The following is a 27,268-nucleotide window of genomic DNA, read 5'->3' as shown; positions in this document are numbered from 1 at the left end:
ATGCTAAATAAGTATGCCATATATTCCATGAGCTCGGCTCTGCGCTCACCTTCAGGATGTTGTACCTGCTGAAGACTCCGCCCGCATTGCCTCCATCCCTGTGCTCTCTGATCGTACTTTGCAGCTGAAATGTGTACACAAATACCAAACTGAGCTTTCAAAATTAAGTAAAATACTGGACATCAACAGCTGTCTGTGTCTGCAGCTTTATCACAGTTCAATAACAGTTCAACAACTCACCTCCTCCTCCACAGACTGAAACTCCTTATCGTCAGGAGCCAGGTCGATCAGAACTGTGCCCTGACTGGCACAATGGAATGTCAGGTAAGGGTTGGCACCTGCCATATTGGAGAGTTATTGGAAAGCAGGTGAGCACCAAAGAAAAGACAAGAAAAAAAAGTAATGTATTGTATATTAAAATGTATACACACACACTTTAGATGCTACACAGACCTAAGCTAAAAGAACATAAGTATATGGACACTATGGATGCAATAACAGTAAATCATTGCATTGATAGAAGTAAAGAGGTTCAATTACAGAAGATAAAGTGTCTTGACATGCAGTGTAACAAGGCTGATATAAAACTACATGTATATAGTTTTATATAGCCATACATATATTCAAGATACATCTGCATATTTATTATTATTAAGAAATAAAACTGCATAAATAAATGAGCCTATACATTTGTGCATAACCATGACACTCCGCAACATTCTGGACTCTCCCTAGGGACAAAGGATCTCCTCTATGTATCGCTGAGCAGCTCTGTGACAGCAACCTTCTGTGTCCATGATAATGGTGTGCAGTGGATGACAATCATCATCCATGATGGAGAACAGTCTGCACAGTGCCTTGTCTCAGCCAGCTTTGTCAGATGTGGTGATTTTGAGCATCTAGTAGTAGGCCATTAGCCGTAATTTCATGCGTCTTCAAGGCTTTATGCTTTAGTGGGATGTATTTACTTACATTTACAACACAGTTATGACATTGATTCATTTTCCTTACAGTTACAAATGCTTAGAACCAGAATGACACCAGGTCCTGAATGATACCTGACTTCACAGCTATAGTCTATAAGCTCTATACAGTAATGGAAAATTCAGTTAAAATAAATAAATAATGATTATTAACTAATGATTTAAAAATAATAATAATATGGTAATTGTTAAATATTTCTAACATATGTCCCAGTCTTAAATTGTCTAAATAGGGTGAAAGTGATAGAAGCTGACCTTGTTGACCGCCCAGCAGTCTCTCGATGCCTTTGATGAGCTTGTGCCGGTGGCCATAAGCATTGATGCCGATTTCCTTCAGCTCCTCATGGCCCATATCAGCCAGAACATCCAAAGTGATCTGCACAACACAATGAACCCGTCAGAGGCAGAAACATAGAGCACCAATCACAGTGTTTCGAGTAGATCATGCCCAGTAGGAAAGCAATATTAGAAGTTTAAGGAAATGAAGTGGGAGTGTTATGAAGCAAAGGGCAACAGGGGCAGTCTGAGGAGATTTGGACTTGGTCGTGCAATAAAAACGCAGAAATGTAATCCTAAGGCCATTCCCTTGGCCTGTTCATATACAGAATATCCCTCCTACTAAGAAGATAAACTTAGTAAACCGCAGGAGGTTTGGATGGGGATTAGAACGTGTGAGTCAGAAGGCACTCTTTAATCACGGCCATGTCTATATGAAAATTCCTCCCACATACACACAGAGATGATGATTTAACGGTAATAGATGCGGCAGTCGGGAGGAGAAGGAGCTGAGAGCCTGTAGGCGTCTCCAGGGAAAAAGCTGCTGAGCTTGTGGCAGATACAGCAGCAGTGAGGGAGGTAGGGTGGGTGAAGCGTCACCCTGCAGTTTTACTATTCACTCAGCGTCCTCTTCTGTCAGACACCATCATCTTTTCCTTGCACACTCCCAATTTCAATGGTCCACTTATTGGCAATACATCACAGCCATGATAGGGCTGCCACAGGCTATTAACCCAGGAACTGCTGTCCTCTCTTTGCCTCTTGCTGCCCCTCTGCCTCCCTCAGCAAACACTGTACTCTTCAATCAACAGGCACGCAGACCCTGCTGAGATGCCACACAGCCGCCACTGAGGACATGATGGTTACAGACATCTGAGACGCTGCTTCGCTCGGAGCCGCGAAGGACAATTCCGTAGCTGTCTGTCTCTTGGCAAAACGATGGGAAGAGGTTCAAAGGGATGTAAAGAGATGCATCTGTTAGCCTAATAAATGCAAGAGGAGTCAAACATACTGAGTGTTGCACTGCCAGCAGCAGTAACAAGGAGACGAAGCACAGTGTTGCACCTAGACAGGACCCTGCTGTGCACACAGCAAGACGCGGGTCAGGTCAAGACAGCAAATGTCTTGTGGGGGGGGTGGAGACGCCTGAGCAGTGACCAGAGTATCATCAACTGGGTTTTCTTTGACGATTCTATTAACCATAACATTGAGTTACTACACGCACTCCTCTGTGACAGAGAAAATCAGGGGAGTGAGCAGAATTCATATGTTTTATAGACGCAGTAAATCCAGCAGTTAAACTGAAGACTAAAATGATTATTCTGCTCACAGAACATGGAAAAATGACTAAAGGTAAAAGGAAAAAGGAGGGTGAAATAAAGTCATAAAGGAAGAAATAGAAATAGAAACAGTAAGACAGTAAGAGACCAAGAAAAAAAGCAGTGTGCGCTGATGAAACTCAACCAGTGTTCCAGACAGATGGGATGTTATAAACTAAAAGACCCATAATTCCAGTGGAACGGGTGAGAGAGAAAAAGCAATGGGAAAATAGCAAGCAAGTAAAAGAAAAAGACAAAGAGAACTAGAAAGAGCAGAGTGCACCCATGAAAGCTAACCACGCAATCAAGACAGCTTCCAGCTCCTTTCTAAATACAGTGCTCTCCGTCAGGTCACTGCAGGAGCCTTTTCTGTTCATCTATGTGCAAATGAGTGTCCAGCATGGCTCGGCTTGACAAACACGGCACCAGTCCTTCCTCCCAGAGACAGAGAAAAGTTCAGAGCACAGATAAACAGCCCTGTGTCCAGGGGAACATGCAGCAGCATGACTGGATCAATCAGGAGCTGCGAACAGGGGTCAGTCTACTCACCCCAGCAAAGCCCCTCTCTCCTACTCATACACACGCACAGTTCAAAGCACTAAGAAGTGATATAGAGCTCCGCAGCAGCAAGAATGAGAGTTGCATGCAGTGTCACAGTGGCTGGCTATGAATAGCCCGGGAAGGAAATGATAGACCGAAGCTGAGTGCGGGACATTGAAAAGATGATGATAGCAAGGCAAGTTACATTATTACATTTGCATAACTTTGAAGAGAAGGCTCAGATCTTTCTGCAGAAAATGGTAGTCAGCTACATTTTCGCACTGCAATCGACATCCTGACACCAGCAGAAGAGAGAGAAACACAATAGCACCTTTATATATACACAGAGTAAGTTTTTCACCTGTTCCCGCTCAAAAATATCTCGCAGATGCTCCAGCCCCAGACTTTTCAGGAACTGGCTGATGTTCATATCCAGGATTGCAACTACAAAAGAAAAGAGAAAATGAAACGCTGATTTAGCATAAACCAAGACTAAACCACAGTTAATGGGGATATGTGCTACACTCACTCACAATGTTTGTATTCTAAAAGCATTCATAAATCTATTATAATTTGATAATTAACATAGTAATTTTCCAGTTTCTTTGGTAGAAATAAACAGGCTGTTTCTGTGCCTTTGAGCAAATGACATCCACACCTTAAAATTGTCCTTATAAATTAAATATGTATTTGAAAAAAAATGAGCTTAGTTGAATATTTATTTCCAAATATGGACAATGGCACGTTACAAACTAACAGTGTAACATTTACAATTTTTCCAGAGCATGGGCCCTTTAATGCAAATTTCACCAACACCTAAGCCATTAGCATAAATGTAGAAATGTAACTTTAACTTTCAAATCAACTCACTCTCTCCTTCTTTCCTTTCAGCGCCAGTGGACCCATCACCAGGCCCTGAGGCTCCAGTTGCAGCCAGCTCAGCCAGTGGCCCAGCAAGGTTATCAATGCTGCTGGCGGCTGACAGGCAAGAAGGTGTAGATGCAGGGGAGATGACCGCAGCACTGACTACAGTAGCCTGGGGCTTAAAGCAGCTGGGCAAGGCATCGGGGGGCATGGCGTCAATCAGCAGCGCTCGAATATCATCAGCCTACACAAGGGTGGGGGTGGGGGCACAGAGCAAAAGATTTATTTCTCTGCTCCCATGTAGCTTAGGTGCAAAACAAAAAAATATTTACAAAAGTTAAAATGGGAATGAGAGGAATATTTTAAAAGGCAATTATTCATGTAATTACTTTATGTACAAATCTAAAAATGGTGTTTTCTGTGTTTTGGGACAAAAAGAAGACAACACCTCTGCCAATATCTCTACAATATTACAGCTAAAAGTGAAGAAACTAAGGTCAGCACATCTCTGGGTAAGTTTGGAGCATCTGTGAAACTAACACCTGCATTAGTGCTGTGACGGCTATGCTCCATTGGTGTCTCATTAAGTTAAGTCAGATGTATTTACTGCCAGCCTCTCAAATGCATGCAAAGGAGACACTCAATATACTTTTTAAAACATTCATGTCTACAACATATATATGATTTAACAAAACATTTGCATTAGCTTGAATTAATTTGTTATAACCCCCATACAGATTCATTTAAAACAGATTCTTAGAAATGCAATTCTGCTTTTACAGGTTTTTATACACTCATTTCATACCTGCGGGTAAAGCTGTGTTTTGGATACAGTTCTACAGACAACAGAATGTCTGTTATGTCTGTGAGTGTGCACTTATATAGTGGTGTCACTTGCAGACTTTCCACATGTGTATGTGTGAGTGTATTACCGTGGCAAGGTCAAGTGGTGTCTGGCCCTCTTGGTTTTTCATGGTGGGGTCAGCTCCGTGGGCCAGCAGCAGTGCACACAGCTGGGTGCGGCCCTTCTGTGCCGCCTCGTGTAGAGGAGTGAACGCCCACTTATCCGTGGCGTTGACACAGGTGTTGTATTTAATCAGCAATGCTGCTATGTCCACATGCTGAGAGAGAAACAAGGAGTTACGTTAGGATATCAGTACATTATTTTAGAACATCTTCAGATCACACGGTTAGGATTCAAACATCAGATGAAATGGCTTTATATGTTGAGAAACACTAATGTCTGCTCTTGTATAATCATGCTTGATAGTTTACTGACTTGTGCTATTGTGCTATATATTTATTGTGGTAGTGTCGCAGTAACACAGCTCCAGGGACCTCCCATGGTCCAAAAAACACATATTGGTATGTGGACTGGCAACTCAAAAGTGTCCATAGGTGTGAATGTGTGTGTGTCGCAATACGAAGGACTGGCGCCCCCTCCAGGGTGTGTTCCCGCCTTGCGCTCAATGATTCCAGGTAGGCTCCAGACCCACCGCGAACCTGAATTGGATAAGCGGTTACAGACAATGAATGAATTAATGAACAATTTAAACAAAACACAGCTATTAGCTTGTTGACACAGAACCAAATAAACCAACTCTATTTTACGTCAAGCAGATACGCATCTTGGTATCTGTATGCACTGCTTTTTCAGTGTCATTTTGAACTTGCTCTTGTTCAGAAGCAGCAGGAGTCTGTGGGCCTGCGATCAGCTGGCTCTGCTTGCTGAGCACTAACAGCCTCAACACGAACAGTCTGTGTGGGAAAAGGAGGAGGCCCAGGAAAGGTCAGCCAGGGCCAGCCTCCTGCCAGCCCTACTTTAAGCCTTTTTCGCAGCCAATCAAGAACCCTTGGGCATCCTGCCAGCCCAGCCCCCAAGGCTTTCAGCACCAATTGTTAGGCAGCAGGAAGAGGCAGAAGAAGCTTCAAGTCTGACTGGGACTGCCGGACAGCAGCATGTGGCCATGGGAGCTCGGGCACAGACCCAGGAGTGAATCTCTCCAGCTCTGCTTATGTAACCGGCAATCTGCTGTCCGATCCAGTCTGATCATAGCTCTAGGCACAGCTAGGCACTGAACATTTTCACAGAAAATTAACCACACAAAATTTAAGAATATGACACTTGAGTATCTGTTAAAAGGTCCAAAATGACCAGGATCAATCAGAACTGGAATAAGTGAAATAGAACTGTGTGCGGGAAGTATGAACACCACTTATCTTAGTGCCAACATAAACCCATAGAAAAGCTACCAAAAAACAGCATTATTCATTGATTCAGTCATTCATTCATTATCTGTAACCGCTTATCCATTTCAGGGTCGCGGTGGGTCCAGAGCCTACCTGGAATCATTGGGCACAAGGCGGGAATACACCCTGGAGGGGGCGCCAGTCCTTCACAGGGCAACACAGACACATTCACTCACACAATCACACCTACGGACACTTTTGAGTTATAAATCCACCTGTTTTTGGACTGTGGGAGGAAACCGGAGCACCCGGAGGAAACCCACACGGACATGGGGAGAACACACCAACTCCTCACAGACAGTCACGCGGAGCAGGAATCGAACCCACAACCTCCAGGTCCCTGGAGCTGTGTGACTGCGACACTACCTGCTGCGCCACCGTGCCAAAAACAGCCTTATCATAATATATTTAGTAATCAGTGTATTTATAATGTGAAGATTTCAGCATTAAACACAGCAAAGTAATAACAAGCTTGGTTGTTGGCTGGATTAAAGCAACATTAACATTTCACCAAAAAATGGCAATAAATATTGCTGAAAAAGCATTAAATTGTATGCACAGCTATATGCATTTATCTCAACTCTCTGTACGATCTTTTGCAGTGAAAATTAAAGACGGGCACTGTTTAACACTGTTTTGAATGCCTATTTTTTATCTTGAAGTTGTAATCACAAGATTATACATAGTAGATAAGGATTATCCAGTTTTTGTCCAAGTTTGACCTCCATTTACAGTCGTTTAGACATTTATCACTGTACTTCTCAGTACAGAGATATCCATTATCCATCTGCTACAGATAAGAACCATGTACCAAAAGGTTATTTAGTTCAATTTATCTCTAAAACTCATTTAAAGGAACACACTGGGCTCCCCCTAGTGTAATTCATTTTTACAGCACTTTGTTGAAATCAATGTGAATGAGTTTTCACACCCTCCTCCAAAAGTTATATACTGCATTTCTTGCAGTGACAGGGGCTGTATACTCCCTATTACAGGTCAGTGAAACATCACACTGATTCTGAACCTATCATTTTGAGGTACAAATATTATACAGTGTTCCTTTAAAAGCTAAAGCTGACCAAAGTGCTTTACAGCAGATAGAATACAATAACTGAAATGCAGATCAACTATTGAGATAATATCTCCTTTTCGTATACCAGTAAGAAGCATCAATAAGAAGGTTAGAGAAAGAAAGGCAGTTCTATTACTGTATCAACCAAAAGGACCTTTTATGGACATTTTATTTGAATGTGCGTGCAAAAAAAAACTTCTTGTTTGACTTATACTTCTGCATATTATTTTGGACAGGATCTCCATGATCACACCTAGCTACAAGGCATTATCAGGCCTGTTGAGGCTACATTCCCATGGAAAGATCACGGAAACCTTCTGAAATAATCATGAGCCACACTGTTCCATTAAAAGTGCATGAGCTAGGATTCTCTTGGCAGGACCCCAGAATCATTGTAATGACACCAACTCACATACACACACTTTTTCTAACTTTCAGTGAAACACTCAGCCGCTCACGTGATGAACGGTAGCTGGAATCTGTGCTAGAACCCAGCAGGACCCAGCTGTGTAAGGGAGCAGCTTTGTGCGTCTGCTTCTGAGGAGCATGAGCATGGATTATTCAGTCTACATCTGTTTCTCAGTTAGAGTCTGTGTGTGGCCGTGCTCGGAAGTTCCTGTCTGTTTAACAGACATGTACACAAACAGCCCTGTTTGATTTCTATGATGTGTAGGCAGAAATAATCCCCAGTACATCCATGAGAAGCCCCAGGCCCAGTACACTCACCCCGTATGAAGCTGCGTTGTGAAGGGGAATGAGGCCGCCCTTGTCCTGTGCGTTCACATCTGCACCATGCTCCAGAAGATACTCCGCTACCTCCAAATTATTATAGCCAGCTGCAAAATAAAAACACACTATTTTTAGTGAAATGGCCAGAATTAATTTTTTAATAGACATGTAAATAGATCCATGAAGATTTCTTTAAAAATCTGAAAACACTCCCCTTGCACACTAAGTGCAGAAGCATACTTTATGCAAGGACATGAACGCGGATCCTTCAAGCTACGCAGACAGGTTTTCACGCATAGCTGCATTCATAAATATGTCACAACGCATTTCATAACACAAAGCAAGCATGAGCTGCATTCTGAGCGTTGCTGCAAGTGGCGCTACACTGAGAGTCAAGTTGTCTATAGTCTATAGTAGAATTGGTTCTTCATTAAAAATATATAAAATCACTGAGAGCGATTCAGAAGCCTACGCCACAGGTATCTTTAGCCCTGTCCTGTTTACAGAAACTATGAATCCTCCATCGCCCTCCTGCGTAATACGTGTTTTAACCAGCACAGTAACATAAGGATACACGCTGAGGTGGTACAGCAGGACATTGCCTTTGCAGAGCGTTGGCCCGGTGTTGCCATTTGTATGAAAAAGGTTTCAGCCCTAATACAGACATAAGCCTTCCATAAAAACTAACATTTATACATATATTTATGGCATTTGGCACAGTCGATCTTATCCAATGCAATGCTAGTGGCCCCAAGTTGAACCAAGTGTGGCAGTAGTCTTTTCCAGGGACTCCTATAGCCTATAGACACTTATTGGTGTAGCACAGTGTTCCTGGCAAAGCTGAGAATCATACCCATGAGTCCAAAGTGTGAAGGGCTGCAGTGTCATGCACCACATTACACACTACATAAACATTTAGAAAAATGTGCTCCAAATGCTTTTGAGGGAGTTTCTAATAAATGTATCTGGCATGTATTGTATTTTTCTCTTGTAAAGCATTCCTTGGAGAAAGACCTTATAAAAAGTGATTATCATTATTGTTACAACTATAATCATCAATATGCAAATAAATAAAACCACACAGGACATTGAGAGCCATTACCAAAAGCACAGTGTCTGCTGCAAGCGAGTTCGAGTTTCTCTATAGGATTGTTCTTTGTGCCTTAAACCCTTCCAACACATTACTGCCTGCAGGACCCTTACTAATTAACACCATCATTACAGGCCTCAGCTTGCTGCTAATGAACAACCCCAGCTCTCAGAGCTTCATACAGTTATACTCACTCTCACATTCTCACACATACACATGCTCTACTAATCAAATGGCTTCTGTCTCTCTCCTTTTCTCTGGCTCATTTAAAATGTTCAACTCTGTGCTTCCTGTCTGCTTTCCATGCCACTTGCAATTTTGCAGTAAGAAAGGCATTTATTTAAATATTGTTACACTTACATAGTGCCTTTCTAGAAATCAAAGGATGCTCTACAATCAACACTACACAGAATGCCATTGCATTCAACATTCTATCAATCAGCAAAGTGCACACAGCGTAATCTCATCCAGGAACGACAGTCCACCTGAAGGAACGCATCAGGCACTAGGGATTCACCCAAGATAGTGAGACCAACCATTATCTGGGCATACACACATTTACTCACACCAGGACAGTTACTAGTGATGCCAGTTCACCTAACCTCCATGTTATTGGACTGTCGGAGGAAACGGGAGTCCCTGGAGGAAACCCAAGCAGACACATGGAGAACATGGAAACTCCACCAAGATCCCAGTGCTGAGAAACACGTTTCAAGGCTTTTCCACTGACAGGTAAAGTCAGGAAGCTTCAACATGACATGACTATAGTATAAAACGTATCTGCCTGGCAAGAACAGATTTTTCTTTATTCCACTCTTCACTTTCAGCCTTGTGCCTTTGCCGCTGTGACTGTTTGTCTCTGTTAATCCATCCACACCAATCGCTGAGTGAGAAAATCAAAAAGAAGAGCAATCACTGAACAAAAGCTGTGCACAAAAGAAAAGGCCATGTTTCTGAGGAGGATGAGACAACAAAACACATAAATAATGATTCTGCACTCATGGAAGGTGCCCTTTGTTTTTCTTGTCAGTGTGTATATTGCATGAATAGCACTAACTTCAATATCAATGTCAATGAGTGACACTGGGCATGCTACTTGTGTCTCAATGTCTCACAGTCATAGCAGAACATTGGCCTGTAGCATGTAGACAGGTGGTAGATTTTGCTGATGAAAGTATATGTTAATTCAAGGGTGTGTGGACGCAGACATATGGCAGATTCGGCTTTATGGTCAGGGCCATGCCCCACCTTCTGCTTCAGTTTCTGTTTCTGATGGTAAGGGCAGAGATGCAGCTTTGTACTGCCTAGGTATACTTATACACTATCAAATTTATTCAACCCCCATTGCAAATTTGGTTTACTGGAAAAAATTCAAAACATTTAGCTGTTTGCAATAAACCATAACAACACAGCTAATACAACACATGGTTTGTCCTTAATCGAAAAGAATGGCACTTCTAATGACTGCTGCAGTTATTCAATTGCATTTACTGCAATTATTCAAAAAATAATCCTCATAAGAGAACAAGAGATTTGAAAATCAGGCTGTTGCTCCAAGCACACCAGCTGAAGCTAATCAAGGGCTTCATTAGTTGCATTAGGTGTGCATGAGGTGAAACATCAAATACCTGGTTTTGTTGACAGTCACTTTTGCCTGAGGCTAGCACCATATACAATATTCAAATAATTGCTCCTAAGGGAGAACCAGACTTGTGGAGGTCCATCTTGTGTTTTTTTTTTTTTTTTTTAAAGGTCTTGGCTGGGTTGCTTGGATATTCCCATTGTGTAAAGACAGGCCTTAAGTCAAAGTCAGAAGCTTCAAAAAAACAATTTTCTGAAATTTAGACAGTAACCTTGGTGGATGTGAAATTTAATCAATCAGACTCTGATAAAAACATCATTATTAGCTTACCAAAATATACACATGTTGACAGGGAAAGCATGCTGAACAACTGACCTTGAAAATCATTATCCCAGATAAATTTAAACATTTGGTATCAACAGTGCATAAACTTATTGAAAATTGGCTAATATTTTACACTATTAAATATTCATATCCTAACGCTAGGCTATATGGACTGATATCACTTGATGTTTTTGTGTTTTATGGCTAATATTTACACGTTACCATATCAACTTATTTATTGTTAGGTTTGCTGTGCTACAAGCAATTACATTACATGTAGATACGTGTCAGATACCCTTTTTTCATTATAACAAGGACTGTAAATTCCCATTTGTTTAGATATATAATGCTGATAACACTTTTCCTAAAAAATATGTATATTTACACAAAGATTAAAAACATATTGATTAATATGTCCTTAAACTTTAAAAGGGGTTCTGAAGCATAGCATTGGCCGTCACTGCTATGACAGGGGCTTAAGGTATGGAGCAGCACTGCCACAGCCTACGCATTCCTGAATACATGGATAAAAAGCCAAACTTGAAGTCTAAAATTATATATTTTTCATTAAAATCTATGTGACCCGGGATGAAAGGTGGGCCTGCTTAGAGAGTAATTCAGGATGAAAGCAAAGATTTAATTTGACATGTCCCCTGTCCTCCTGTTTTATTTAGCCAAGCCTCAAGGGTGAGATGACATTTTCTACACTGCCACACAGCTTTTTTGAGACCCTAAACAGAATGAGTTTTCACAGACCGAAACAACGTGATTTGCAGGCTGCTGCTCATTTTATGGTTAACAGTGAGATTAGTGCTTGCTGTGCCATGTTCAATGTGACAGCTCTGGGATTATGAGACAAGACTTGAGGGAGGAGGAGGGGGTCTGAGCTCAGCACTACAATAGCTGCCTATATGGGTGTTTGATGAAAAAAAAAGTAGATAGACAGACTGACAGACCCACAGGAGACTCTGTGTGTGTGTGTGTGTGTGTGTGTGTGTGTGTGTGTGTCTGAGAGTGTGAGAAAGAGAGCGAGAGAGTGAGTTCTGCTACCTGCCAGGTGTAGAGGGGTGGAGTTGCGTCCCTGCGTGTCCCTGCAGTTGATGTTCTCAGGGCTACAGAGTTTTTGCACTCGAGCTAGGCAGCCTTTTTTAGCTGCATCCAGCAATGCTGCATCTCCTCTAAGCAGGTCCTGGATATCTGTGTCCCCTTCCTTCACCATGTCCAGCGGCGTGTTCCCATCACGGTTCTTCTTGGTGGGGTCAGCTCCGTGCTGAAACATACAAGGAGCCTACGTTTTAGTACATTAAATGGTAAACATAAGCTGCAAAATTCTAATTTACAGAGGCTTCATTATATTCAAATGTTCCAGAGATGCACCAGTCATTCTAGCATATGGAGCCAATGAGTTCTAAATGACTACAAGACATGAAATTTATGAAGTGATTTACAGGGCAATGTGATCTCTCGCTTTAACGATACAAGTCACATTAAGACTGTCCTACTGAAATAGGCCACAATGAGGTGATGAAAGTAGAAAGCAATAAAATGCTCTTAGCACTAGAACACCTCCACCCTAGAGCAGTTCTGCTTTCACAATAAAAAGGAAAAAATAACCACTGGCTAAATGACATTTTGTTGAATATTTTTACATGAAGTTAACAACTGCTCTACAGAGTACAAATGTACAGAGTATTTGAAAAATGTGTCTCCATTCAGTTATGACCAAGTTTAACATACCGGAAAATTGCTAAATGTGCAAAAAAGTTTGCACAGTCCAAATTTTATACTTTATTATTAACCTAATATATCGCATTCAGCAAATAAAGTAATTTTACAATAAAATGTGTTCTATCTGCGATCCAATTTTAGGCTGTGTTAGTCTGCAGTAACAAGTGCTTCCTTTAAAAACTTGAGAAAAGCTGTGTTTGTGTGTGTATATATGTATAAGGGTGTACTCTGTGTGCGTGCATGCTGAGTCAGCAGCAGTGTGAGAAGGACAGTACCTTCAGAAGCAGTTTGCAGATCTCATATTTGCCCTTGGCTGCAGCCTCGTGTAGTGGGGTGAACTTCCATAAATCAGCTACATTGACCGATGCGCCGTGTCTAACCAGCAGCTCAGCCACCTCGTAGTGACCGTAAGAGCAAGCATTGTGCAGCGGCACCAGACCTCTGTTAGAATCAGGGATAGAACTGTTTTACACACTAGAACCTCTCAAGATGATAACAACAAGGCAAAAGTCAAAAGCAAAGTTGTGAAGAATAGTGTCTCCCTTATCTCATTCTACACTGAACTCAAGGTCTTTATTAGCAGAGACATTCCAACTAAACTAAGCAGTCCTTCAGCTGTCCTGTGCTTGAGTCTAATTACACTATTGAAAAAACTATTGAAATTAGTAGTACAATTCCAACTGAACCGAGTGAGGAAAACGCAAATGCACTGACCCTTTGTCTTTGGCATGGACATCAGCTCCATGATGTAGTAGGTACTCCACCACAGCCACACGGTTATAACCTGCTGCAAAGTGCAGTGGTGTTGAGTGACGACCTTCTAAGTCCCTGCAGTTCACATTCTGAGGAGAGCACAGTTGCTGCAAAGAAAAACAACAGCTCAAACACCCAATCTAACTAGATTCACAAGGGGATTTAGACTGTTCTTTATTAATATTTACTCTGCTTTATTGGAGTGCCAGAGTTGACAGGACTATTTGTTTGCACATCCACCCATTAATGGTTATTTAGTAAAAATACTTAAAGCACTGATAACGAGGATATGTTTGCATCAGTAGCTGCAGCATTGCTGTATGTATCTCTCTCATTAGACTTATGTAACAGGATAACCAGAATGGGGGCCTTTGTGGGTCAAACAAGCTGGCTCAGCATTTCTTTCTCAAATTCACACACACTGGACAAAGCTGACGTTGAGCTCATCCTACACAGACATTACCTTACAGGGGCAAAAATGACAAAAAGTTACACAATTCTGCCTGGTATTGCTTTGTCCTTGAGCAATTCCTTCAGCTTGGTTAAGTAAGTACATCCACTCCATTTCTTTGTCCAAAGAGCTATTATAAAAATTAATTAAATTTCCAACAGGGGAAGAATTTTTTTTTCATTTAACCAGGAGCTATATTTTACTCTTACTGCTAAAAAAACACAAAAGTAATTACAAAGCATTTTTGAGCAAAATGAAACCGTATTACTCTTATAATTGTGTTTTTCTCCAATCTTTTTGTGCTCATCTGACGCCAGAGGCTGCAGCTAGTGTATTAGTCTCACCTTCACAGTGTCCAGGTCTCCTGCTTTAGCTGCCTCTAAAAGTCTATAATCCACATCAGAGTTTCTCACTGGAATGTTTTCTTAAAAAAAGGAAAAAGAGGACATACACTTTAGGACATATACATAAATCAATCATTTTAAATATATAACAAAGGAAACCCTCAGGTGGACCAGTTTTTAATTATATGCTCCAATCTGAACACACTACAACTTTCATAGACATTTATGCCCTGAGGACACCATACACACAGCTTACACGACATTATATTTATCTCACAATATCAGCTGTGTTTTTTTTTTCTTTTTAAAGTGTGGTGGAGCACACACTCCTGGAGAAATCACTGTCTGGACTCAATCTCTACAGCATCTTTCACTAAGAAAGATCCATGACAAAGCTTAATCACAACAGCTATCTCATTCTTGGCTACTGTTCATCACTTCCACTACCACTCCTACAAAAATACTGCCAAGAACTTTGAACGCAGTTGAAAATATCAGGGCGCCTATAAATTGAATCTTCACAGGCTGGATATTTTTTCCCCCTCACAGATTCCAAAACTGTCTGCATTTAAATGGTCCGAGCAGCAACTGTGCAATGTGTAAAGCATGTTAGATATTAATAATCATGTCCGTCTTATCTTAATAATAATGATCATGCTTACAGAGACAATATTTGGTCAAGAACATGAAAAGGTGTCTGACGGGACATATGGCACAGTCGTATGCTAAGCCCAGAGTTATTGTTTACCGTTGAGGATCTGCTGAACTGCCTCATTGCCCATCTGTGCAGCAGTGAACCCCTGCAGGGAGATGATGGCAGGATCTGCTCCATAACTCAGCAGCAGCCTACATGTCTGGAGATGGCCAGCAAGGGCTGCTCTGTGCAATGCTGTCTGCCCTAGTGTGTCCACCGCGTTCATCTGTAAATGACACAAATGGAGAAATTCAAGAAGATGGAGAGGAGTAACTACTCCTATTCTCTACACACCCTCAGAAATGAGAGGTGCATTGGTAGCTGGGCACAGAGTACAGAAGTAGATTGAACTGTGAGCAAAGTTGGCCCGTTTTGAAATGAACATAGACATGAATTAATCAGAGGTGCCCTCAGGCTGCTCCAGCGCTTCTTCAAAGACTATCAGCACAGAGCAGAAGCAGAGGAGTGCGAGATACTAGCATTTTTGCTATGTATTTGTATGTATGTGTGTATATATGTGTTCAAGCTTGTGGGTTTTCTCTATAACTCCAACTCTGAAAAGTTTTGTCAGTAATTCTAGCAGGTCATGTGTGAGATCAATTACTGATTCTGAGCTTGTAAACATAGTCACAGCCAGGCTGCTGCATGCTGATGCCCCTCCACATCAAACGGCCTGAGCTCAGTCCGTCTCTGCGGGACGTAACTAGCTCTCACTAGCAGCATCGACAGACTCTCCACTGATGTGCTCTCTAAACTACCCCGAGCCAAGGATGTGTTTACTTTGGAGGGCTTTTCCTGAATGCTCTCTGGCCTGCTTATTAGCAGAACGTTAGCATGCCATCTGTTTACCAGCAGCCTCTCTCACAGTAAACACAATTTTGCCTTCACAAACACAACCCTCTGCATAAGCTGGCCACTCATTATTACTCACAACATTACTGTCACTCAATGCAAATGGATCCCAGTTAAATGCGGCCCAGCCGAAAGGACAAAGGGGTTCATCGCACCACACTGTCTCAGATGGAGAAGATAAAATGAAAGGTAATCTATAGCTAGACAAGGTACTCTTTAGTGCTTTCTTCAGTCAAGGGTTTGAGTACAAACAAAGTGCTTTGTGGCAAGAAAAAAAAGCCCTGTAATGATCCTGCTGTCCTAGGATGGAGTTCATGAAAATAAAGTAAAAGTAGGACAAATAAGTTAAAAAAGAGCTCATTAAATAAGCTTTACTCATTAGGAAAAATACTGCTGGGGCTTATATACCGGCGCAGACACTTACTTCTAAAAGGGATCCTAAGCTGCATGGATGCTTCGAGGTTCATGGCAGAAGCTGAATGCCTGTTCAATCAGTCCATGCTTATCTGATTGGGCTTACTGAAAGAGTTTCATTGATCTGGCAGTCTCTTAACCACCTCTGCTGCTCAGGCACAGATATGAATGATTCACCTCTTTGATTGCTTCCAGTCCGATAGAGACAAGGCAGCCATGACCCAGAGCCAAGACCCTTTGGCATTACTGTTTGCTGGTACACTCTTCTTAGAGAAACATTTTCTTAATTTAAAGTTGGAATGCTTTACAGTAACAAATAATAGATGCTAGTTTCTACAGAGTTTCAAGAGAACAAAACACAAAACTAACCGCTGCAGAGATTCAGTTACATTGGAGCTGTAAGGAATAAATATTGTTCAGAACTTGTACTAATCTCCTCTGGGAAAGCTGAGAAGTTTCAGCACTGATGTGGTTCACTTGTATGACCTTGCAAGTTCATCTTTCCATTGTTCTATCACAATATCTTGAGGCAAAAACAAGCATATTTGTTGATTTAAACTCAAAAGTTTGCCTTGCTACATCCAAGCCTACTGCCACTTGATTCCCATGCCATTGATGATATCTAACAGAGTGCCGACAGGTTTTGCCATGACTGTATGCATTCTGGTGAATTAAACAGTAAAAGGCAAATTATGGTGTTGAAACGGTATACCCAGTTTAAAAGCAAAAGTATTATCTGCTGTACAACACAAACAGCATGTGGATGTGATCTGTATTCCGCTCAGAAATGCTCACATTCTTTCCTCCAGAACAGAAATCCATCACAGTGACAGAAAATTAACGTGGAAAAGATTTTCAGGCCATCGTATTTCAAGGTTATCACAACACTAAACTTAAGAAACTTTGGCAAAATATAAAAACATAAAACGGAATTTCATTCAAAAAAACAACCCAAAAAAATGTTACAATCATCTCTGGTTTTTCTCTACAATCAAAATAGAAGTTATGTTGAATGGAATTCAAAATTAAACCTTAACATCTGACTTACTGGCAAAGGAAGGAGTAAAACTGACAGTTCTTTCAGGGCTGGAGACCACAGGATATGACAGGTGATTTGAAAAAATTCTCTCTCATCTTCAGTTGCCCTTAAAACTGCTAATATGTCTTCAATAGCAATAGTAGGACATACCGATCTGAGTGGGATGTTAGGCTGGTGGGAGTGGATTAGAGTGACCTGTGAGTGATTGGGTGGCTAATTTGTGCTCTCTCTATATAGTACAATCAGGAAGACCATGATGTGATGTCTGCTGATGGCATAGATGATGTTTACCTTGGCTCCATGTTTCTGTAGCACCTCCAGGATGTCGTTATGAGCCCTCTCAGCTGCCACATGCAGTGGCGTCATGAAACTAGTGTTGGGTGGGGGGGGGGGACACACAAACAGAAAGAAAGCATAAGTGAAATATGCCTTTTTTTAGCCACTGTACACATGCATGTTCAAGAAAGAGTAAAAAAGTGATAAAAAAAGGAAAATATGTTTAACAAATTTCACAGAAAAAAGCCAACATAGAAAGCACATGCTGTCATCATTTTAGAATACTGTTTTTTGTCTGTTTCTCTTTCAAAAGTGCCATTAATAACCATGTTATGTGCACCCTACAAATTAGAGATCAAAAGGTCACAAAGAATAGTAAACAGCAAATACCCCCTCAATATGTTAACTGTACTAGTTCCAAACACCAATATTTAAATATGTTTGAAAACATGAAGCATTATTATAGAGGTTATTATAATAAGAGTTTTAAAATACTTGCTCTGTGTGTGTGTGTGTGTGTGTGTGTTAGAACATTACATATGCATTAAGAATGCCCAATCACAGGTGCTGACACTTGTACTTACTCTTTGTTCTTCTCGTTGACATTAGCTCCTTTACGCAGCAGCAGCTCTGTCACCTGCTTCCTCTTGGGGTGTGGTGAGGCAACTGCACAATGCTGCAATACAAGAGTATCTAATATCACCAAGCTTGCATCAAAGCGCTAGATTTTCACATCAATCCTGCTGTGGCTGTCAAAGTACAGAGGCAGGGCATTGAGAGAGTGACTGATGGCTCACCAGTGCTGTCTCGTGAGTCTGCGGGTGCTTGAAGTTGATGATTTCCAAAGCCAGTGTCTTCTTCACTTTGGCCATGTCAGCCTCACGTGCAGCCTGGAGCAACGAATGGCCTTTAAACTCATCTGGAATATAAGGAGATGGTGAGTGGACAAATTACTATCCCCAACACATTTCAACACCTGATGGAGATATCTACTCCAAGATTAAAGTTTTCTGTCCAAAGTTGACACTCCTTGTTAATGAACTGATTTAGCTTTATTTGGTTCACCTGGTTTATGGCCCTCTACTACAGGGTTTGTTATTTAAATTATTTTCTGTAATAAGCTTCTAAGAAAAGTTTTTTTTTTTTTTGCCAAATGAAAGCTCAAAGATTGCACTTAACTTACTCGACAGGGGAAAAATCATAAGAATTTCTCTCCATTTACTCCTGACTAAATAGCTCTTTAAACACCCACAAATATACAATTTCCCATATGGATTGCAGCATTAGTATAAAGCTTTCTTGCGGCATACATTTCAGGGAGCACTGAAATATCTCTCCCTCCTTGAGAAAAGCCATATGGAAGCTTCTAGCAGCAATATGAACATAGAAAGCTGCTGTCAAACCTTTATGTCTCACCTGGAACCCAGAGTTTCTCTCTTTGCCTGGGCGGAATAATAAAAGATGAGAAGCTCTGTACGTTTAAAGCAGTCTCCCTGCCTCAGACACATGTCTGTGCTGTACAACAGAAAGAAAAAAAGCAGGCTCAATCAGGGCCATGCTTCTCACCGCCCGCTAAGGCTAGCCGTGTGGGAGAGTGAGATGTGGTGTACAGATGCTGACACCACCAGGGTAATGGGACTGAGAAGGTGTAAGTGTTCTATTTGACTCCTTTCAATGTGTAAATGTGAGAACATCAGTGATGTCTACACAGGTTCAGACTCTGTCTCAGCAGCTCAGCAGGGCATCTTTGCTAGAATGTCTTGTATTATTATACTTAGCGTAGCTGTTTGAGAAGCTAAGACTGGAGCAAAAAATCAAAAATAAAATAATAATAATAACAATAATAAATAATATAAAAAATGTTAAAGATTTCTTTCTAACAGGCACAGAATGTGTAGCCCATGGGTGCCAACTTATAGACTATGGGCTACACCTCAGCAAATCATGCAGCTTTACTTGCTTTAAAACACTTTCAATACTATCTCCGAAATCTAACAGGAAAGAAATATCTTTAATTAATGAAAAATAAATCTTTAATTAATCTTTAAATGTAATATAATTAACTGATGAGAACACCAGCATCTTCGTTTGATAAATAAAATATACTGAGCAGTTTGATGACAATAAAATATAAAGGCGATATTCAAAAATGTTTCCAGAATTAATGGTCTTATATGATAAATATTAATATTACAAGTTTTGCATCTATCTAGTTAATTGCCCAAAGCTAAAAAGCAGAATAAAACCCCAACTACAACCTCCGTACTTTTTATTTTTATTTTTCCATTTGAAATTTATAAAGGAACACCAGGATCAAACATGTCCTGTCTTCACAGTTTAATGTTGTCACAGAGAGAGCTAGAAAAAGGACTGGCCTAGTGAAGTTTTGATAGCTTGAATTAAATTAACATGAATAAAATTAACAAACTTGACATACACCACTCTGTACCCACTGCTCAAGTTGCCACAAGGTGCTTAAACCTAGACTTTGCTTAGGAAGAGAGTGATTAAGGCTTGCTTTTTCTTTGCTCGCTGTAGAGCTACCATGGTGCAATTAAATCTCACTTAGTATGCAAACTCATAAACCCCAATCCCCAGCTATGTTGCCGTAATGATGCTTGTTAACGGTGTAACAATATGATAAAATGTGATAGCACTCAACCTTTGTCCTACATGATTACTACACTCACTTGAATCAGGGAGACTGATACTCTGTCCTCCATATTCAGAACACCCTGCTTTGCCCTGTAGAGTGGGAGCATCCACCTAAAGGCCAAGGTACACTGACCCAACTATCGCCAAAGGCATGAACACTAATATTTACAGCTTGCTGTATGTTGTTCCTTAATAACTGGCATGTGAACAGAGTTAATGATTTAGGCCATCCTACACAGATCTAACAGGTCACATAAACCAAATGTTAGTGTTGTTGGACAATGTTGGATCTGTAAACAATGGCCTTAATGTAGACTTGGGATGGAATGTGAGGGTATACTCACAAGTCAGTCGCTCTTTAAGCTCTGGGGTAGGGGCCATGTCCACAGCACTCTTTCCATGACAGTTGACCAGTGTGGGATCTGCTCCATGACTGAGTAGAAGTGAGCACACCTCCACACGGTTCTTTGATGCAGCCTCATGAAGTGGGGTGAACTGCCACAAGTCCATGGCATTCACACATGCGCCATGCTACAAACACAAATCACAATAGGGATCATATTTTTTAAGGCAACGTTCATGCTTTTACTGAAATAAATAAATAACATTTAAAAAAATAAAAAACGTGGCATGGTGGTGCAGCAGGTAGTGTCGCAGTCACACAGCTCCAGGGGCCTGGAGGTTGTGGGTTCGATTCCCGCTCCGGGTGACTGTCTGTGAGGAGTTGGTGTGTTCTCCCCGTGTCCGCGTGGGTTTCCTCCGGGTGCTCCGGTTTCCTCCCACAGTCCAAAAACACACGATGCAGGTGGATTGGCGACTCAAAAAGTGTCCGTAGGTGTGAATGTGTGTGTGTCTGTGTTGCCCTGTGAAGGACTGGCGCTCCCTCCAGGGTGCATTTCCGCCTTGCGCCCAATGATTCCAGGTAGGCTCTGGACCCACCGTGACCCTGAATTGGATAAGCGGTTACAGATAATGAATGAATGAATGAAAAACTTTTTTATAAAATCTAAGGATGTTTCATCACCATTTGTAAACTCTCCGATCTGTTTGCATGCTCAAAACCAGTCAAATATGTTTACAAAGCACTGGTTTAAAGATGGTTTTCTCTCACTCCCTCTGTGCTCATGGTAAAGAAAAGGCATCTGGAGCTCTTTAGACAACAGTGAATAAAAACTTAAACCTCACAATTTAAACCTCAGCCAAGTACAAACAACAGTCTTTATTTTCCACAAACATACCATTCAACTTTAAAAGATGCAAAGCTTCTGAACATAAACAAACCAGAGAGAACAGTGTTTACACACAATCGTAGATGTCCCCTTTAATCCCAGAAGGAAAGTCATGTATTACAGCAGCATAAGTACCATAAGCGCAAGACGAGATCCAACAAGAGCAAGACGACCAAAAATAGAAAGATATTAAAATAAGTATTACTAAAATAGGACAAAAAAACGTATTAAACAAATGTGTGACTAAAATAGGAGGAAGAATATATTATCTACATTCTAAGTTTATGAATATACAAACGTAGCTGTGCAAGGAACACGTAAGGCAAAGCAAAATAGCTGTGCCAGGGATAATAAGTCACAAATATTATGTAGATGTTTAGATGTACAGAATGTGTCATGTCCAAGAATCAACCCAAAATATCCAATGAGTTGTTAAGTACGATACTGAGACGTAATAAAGTGGCTGTGCTCTGTAAACTGTGATACATTGTAAACCACGAGGGCAAAGTCAGAAGGGTGCCATTCAGACACTGAAACAACTCTTATAATCAGTTAATAGTTTCTACAGGCTCGAAAGCCTCAGTAACATAAAACTGAGGGAAGAGAAGCAGAGCAAAATCGACTTGCACGAGGAGTGATAAAAAGAAAGGAAAAAACAAATACACAAGTGGATTAAAACGTTCCTCAAAGCGGAAAGAGAAATGCTAAGGGAGAGACAGCCTTAGCTAAAATCATCTTGCCAAACTCTAGCAGAGTGTAACACCTAAAAAATAGGCTGTGGGGTGAGGGGAGCAGTGGCACTCCGTATTAGCCTTCAGGAGCTCCACTCTGATAACCCTGCCAACATGTGTTAAAGATAGAGCCACTTTTGATAACAGGATTTTTAATTGTCTTTTTGATCCTTACACAGCATCTTTAATCTGATCCAGAGTAAGAAGCTGAGGCAGATGTATCATAGGCTTAAGCAGATATGAGGAGCTACTGATGTTCTGATAAGAATTCCTGAGGGGGGGTGCACTCACTACAGGCCAGCTTTGGTAGATCACACTCAAATGTTTTCATGTAGAGAGAGCCGGGCTACTCTGCTAGGCTCTGATAACACACCGTACTTCAGCCACAGGAAGACGCTGCATGTGGATTAAAAATGTACAAGGGCTCACAAACACTGCCACCATTTAATGTTAGCCGACTCTTCAGACTGAAGGAAGATTGTGCAAAGTTGAAGGCAGGAAGGCTCCTGATTACTCACATTAGGGAAAGAAATTAGTAGGGTTCATCCAGGATTACCACGAGGTATCCCTCTCACAGAGACATAAAAATCTTATTAGGGTAAAGCTTCAGTATTTCAAACCTAAAGCCTTTTATATATTTAAATACACGGATCCATAAATATATCATCAACTCTTAAGAAATAATAACACTGCAGTCATTTCAGCTTGTGCAGTGCACCCTATGGTGTCTTAATGTAGAGAAGCAGGAGAGTGCAAACAAATAACACTACATTTAACCTGTTATGAATGACCCTGACAACACCACCAGCCTTTTATTACACTAGGTCTAAAGATGTTCGTTTATAAGCACAGCCACCATCGCTACTACCTTGCCTTGATATAATGTTTCAGAACCCTATAATTCTACAGGGATTATATTTTGATACTAATCCTGTCAATATTAATACATTAATGCACACTGAAATTTAATGCCTTAATTTTTTTAATATTAATAATTCAAATGAACCAATTTTGGCTAAAACTTCCCCTTGTTTTCAGAGCCTAGCAACGTATTAGCGTTGTATTAGCAACGTTTTATCTAGTGCTGTAAACACAGAGGTGCTACTAAGGTAGATTAAACTGAAATATGCATTAAATCTTATAATGCATATTCAAATACCCAGCCCTCCAGTGAGGCCAACTAATATTGTCAAAGTTGAACAGGGAATGGATTTATCATGGGTATTCACTCTTTAAAAAACTGAGCTCAAATGAAATGACATCTTACCTTCAGGAGCAGTTCTGTAACCTCATAGTGACCATAGGAGCAAGCATTGTGCAGAGGAACAAGGCCACTAAGCAAAGAACAAACGGAAAATCTGTGTTTAGTGAAGTCATTTAGTGCAGTGTTGTCAATCTATGCATTAGATTCATTAAAAAAGATTTTTTATATATATATATATATATATATATATATATATATATATATATATATATATATATATATATATATATATATATATATATATATACCCCCACAGAGAGAGAGGGAGAGAGAGACAGAGAGAGAGAGAGAGAGAGAGAGAGAGAGAGAGAGAGAGAGAGAGAGAGAGAGAGAGAGAGAGAGAGAGAGAGAGAGAATAGCCTACCCTTTGTCTTTTGCATGCACATCTGCACCATGCTGGAGAAGAAGCTGGACGATTCTGACTCTGTTGTATCCTGCAGCCAGGTGCAATGGAGTGGACTGTGAAGCACAAGAGGAGAAAAGGGCTTTTTACAAACCACTTTAAAAACCAAAGAAAGATAAACAACAAACAAATAAATAAATATCTAAATAAGTACAACATCATTCCAAATAACCCAGCACCAATTATGAGTCAGTGACAAATATCTCTGTGTGAGGTTTCACATGTGTTAGTGTAGCTTGTCTCCTGGTACAGAGTTGTCTGGAAACTGAGGGAGGATTCAGGTTTGAGACTCCCTGAAGAAGTGCTGTACAGTGCTTAAACACTGCCCTGATAAGAGCCCACTGCATTGCCACTCATAGCAAATGATCTCCCCTGGCAATCTGTCCCTGAGCAAACTCAGGCCTGGCCAGAGTCTGATCATAAGGGGAAACATCTCCATAAAAAAATGCAGGGTCCTCAGTCAATGATCTCATAAGCAACAATTGAGAATAAGTGCATTTTATTCAACTTATTAAATAAGTGTAACAGCTGAACTTATCTAGTGTTTACATCAAATACTTCTCATAATGACCTGAATGATCTGGTCCTTGTAAATTGTTCATTGTCTTAATGAAAAATAATCTAATTAGCACACCTCGTTTAAAATAATTGGTGCAATTACAAAGCCACCACCTCGACAGGATCAAAAATCCATCAATCGCTTCCCTCTACAAAGAGAATTTCAAGCTCACTTCTAAGTTTAAACAAGCTCAGTTAACCCTGCCTGCTTCTGAACCATGAGCTGATGTAAAGTCAGTTAACAATGGTTTCCTCGAAGAGCCTAAATACACAAATTTGCTTGACATTTCTTTATAACAATATTCTGATCATGGAATTTAAAATGGGAGTCAATCAGTAGCATTCAATGTAACTCTCTAAACAAATACAAACTTAAAATGAAAAATTACCATGGCACACAGCATTAGCTAATATCTACTACAGTACACCAATGACCTAACTCACAGACAGTTCGTGCAGTGGACTTCCAAGACAACTGAAACAGAAAGGACACCAATGACAGTGAGATGGAACGTGGAACAGACTAAAAAAAAATAAACGAGTGGGAAAAACTCCCCTAGGAGCATTCTCCAAAAGGAGTTCAAATACAGGCATGACTAAACAAATCCATTACGGGGATGCATCGATGAGAGCACAATACAAACACTTTCTTGAGAGTATGGCTTTTCCTATTTCAGCATATGGATTGTTCAGCCAAACACAAATGAAAACACAAATCAGCACATAATCGATAGCAAAGAAAATGGGAACTCTTGACTTGTATATTTTATATTTGTCTGAAAAGGGCGAGACAATGCATAGGCAAGCTTTTGTTTGCATGCACATCATACAAACGAATGCCAACAAAAAAATAAAAAATAAAAATCTGCAATTGAAAAGAGCTGTGTGACTGGGCTGGTGGGGTGAGGACACTGCAGTATTAGAGGGTGCAGAGTGGTAGAAGCATATATAACCGTCCATTCAAAAACTGAACAAGGGAAGAGAAAAAAAAAGTGAAAAAAGGCAGGCAATGAGGTGCGTTGCTCCTCCTAAGAGGAAAGCGGGTCTGTCCCATGGTATACCATCCTGACATGGTTTACAACCCTGCACAATGGTTTAGGAGCTTCAGTGGGTGAATGAAATATGACCAACCAAAAGGCCCAAGTCCAAAAATGTGCACAAGGAATTTAGAGCCAGCGGATTGATGAGAAAAGCAAAACCAAAACAACTCAAAAAGAAAAAATATACAAATCAGTGCAGTCAATCTAATAGCTGTTATTGAAAATAACTTACCAGCATTTTTTGAGATGTCGACTGATAGACAATGTCGCCAGAATCACAAATAAAAACAAAATATAACAAAAACAAAACACAAAAAAAATGATATAATGATAGCATCATGTCATTGTGGCAAATACTAAATAGTTCTCACTGGTGCACTGCTTTAACCTTCCCAAGGGTGTAACACTTGTCTGCTTCTTCCATGCTCTGTGAGAAAAACATCCTCAGGCAGCAGTGAGAGTGGACTGCAATTTGTGACAGTGATCAATCACAAATGTAACTTTCTACACTTAGAGGAAATGTGACCACACAGAAGCTGTCATCTATCATCCTGTTTGTCTCTGCACTATTTTGGCTGTGCAGGCAAAATAGCTGGCATGCTTTCCACCAGCTCCAATGCAAACCTTCAGACAGCTGTGGCCCACTGGCAGACACACACACACACGCTGCACTGCCATCTTAAAATTCTTGCAACCTGTGACAGCAGCCCTTACTCATGCTGTCTGCCTTTCCTGTGAACGGAATCTGTATTAGCACAGAACAAGCTTTCCTCACACAGGGTCACAATGAACCAGGCCTAACCTCTCTTTGTGTACCTAGTGGCCACCCTGATCAGATGACCCTCTGAAAAGAAACTCAGCTTGTGTAAACTCTAACCACTAGACGCAGTTTAATTTAAAAGGGGATTAGTTGCTCTAAACCACCCCATCAATGCAGAGAGATTATATTTGCTAATCCACTTGTCAATATACTCTTAGACCTGTCGTGACCTTACTAAATTGAGGCCAGTCGTGTCAAACATTGCTTTTGTTTGGGACTGATTCTACTTGTAGTTTTCACAAGTTGAGTTTTCATTTAAGATGTTCACTTTTTTTGATTCTATAAATACATAATGACATAAATCATCTCCATGATTCACCTTAGATGGAAATGTCATGACTGTTTACTGTTGATATATGACACATTCATAATCCTCAAACTGCATGGCTGGATCTTCAAGGCAATGCAACTGTACAGTTGCCATGGCTGCATTCAATCATTACCACCATTGTGTACATGTTTTAATGTAAGTAGAGGGCCTCCAGGAATATATTAACAGCTTCCCTACCTTTATGCACAATACAAAATGGTATGTAAACACAAAAGCCATTAGGCATGGAATTGGCTTCAGATACTATGTAAACCACTTCAAAAGCCATTATCACCATGGTGACACTGCATTCAGTTCTCCTCCTGTGACAATTATTGTAAACATATTGCGTACAAACTACGGTGCCAACGCTGTTGATCCCACGCAGAAGTGACATTTTGCCTAGTCTCCTTACAAATAAGAGACAGGTGAAATTCTCACTAGGTGAACACAGAAGATCATGAAGGCAATATTCATTTCAAAGTGTTAATATATGGATGTCACGTTTCTTTTTTTTTTTCATTACACATTTTTCCAGGGGTGGCAATTACATCAAGTATTTTAAAACCCTTCTATTAATAAGGCTTTTCTTTTTTATGATGTAAATATAGGAGTCAATAATACATTTACATGTCTTTACATTAAACACTTATTGTTGGAAAACAGAGAACGTTTTAT

General features: G+C 40.6%; 1 protein-coding gene across 1 annotated transcript in view; it reads right to left on the bottom strand.

Moving 5' to 3' along the window:
* tnksa (tankyrase, TRF1-interacting ankyrin-related ADP-ribose polymerase a) overlaps window positions 1-27,268 on the bottom strand; it is a 76,958-nt gene that overhangs the window by 3,925 nt on the left and 45,765 nt on the right. The window contains exons 6-23 of the mRNA XM_066645606.1: window positions 23,824-23,918; window positions 23,463-23,529; window positions 20,580-20,766; window positions 18,378-18,499; window positions 18,165-18,256; window positions 17,596-17,674; window positions 15,054-15,225; window positions 14,306-14,385; window positions 13,472-13,617; window positions 13,033-13,198; window positions 12,080-12,299; window positions 8,031-8,140; window positions 4,915-5,103; window positions 3,989-4,226; window positions 3,480-3,562; window positions 1,239-1,359; window positions 241-338; window positions 50-124 (exon numbers count right to left, since the gene is read on the bottom strand). Coding sequence (XP_066501703.1) covers window positions 50-124; window positions 241-338; window positions 1,239-1,359; window positions 3,480-3,562; window positions 3,989-4,226; window positions 4,915-5,103; window positions 8,031-8,140; window positions 12,080-12,299; window positions 13,033-13,198; window positions 13,472-13,617; window positions 14,306-14,385; window positions 15,054-15,225; window positions 17,596-17,674; window positions 18,165-18,256; window positions 18,378-18,499; window positions 20,580-20,766; window positions 23,463-23,529; window positions 23,824-23,918 — 2,340 coding nt within the window. The remainder of the gene's footprint in view (window positions 1-49; window positions 125-240; window positions 339-1,238; window positions 1,360-3,479; window positions 3,563-3,988; window positions 4,227-4,914; window positions 5,104-8,030; window positions 8,141-12,079; window positions 12,300-13,032; window positions 13,199-13,471; window positions 13,618-14,305; window positions 14,386-15,053; window positions 15,226-17,595; window positions 17,675-18,164; window positions 18,257-18,377; window positions 18,500-20,579; window positions 20,767-23,462; window positions 23,530-23,823; window positions 23,919-27,268) is intronic.

Source organism: Hoplias malabaricus, chromosome 15 (genome assembly GCF_029633855.1).
Source record: "Hoplias malabaricus isolate fHopMal1 chromosome 15, fHopMal1.hap1, whole genome shotgun sequence".
Lineage (NCBI taxonomy): Eukaryota > Metazoa > Chordata > Actinopteri > Characiformes > Erythrinidae > Hoplias > Hoplias malabaricus.
The sequence above is the reverse complement of the archived record's forward strand: the minus strand, read 5'-3'. Positions and strand labels throughout refer to the sequence as shown.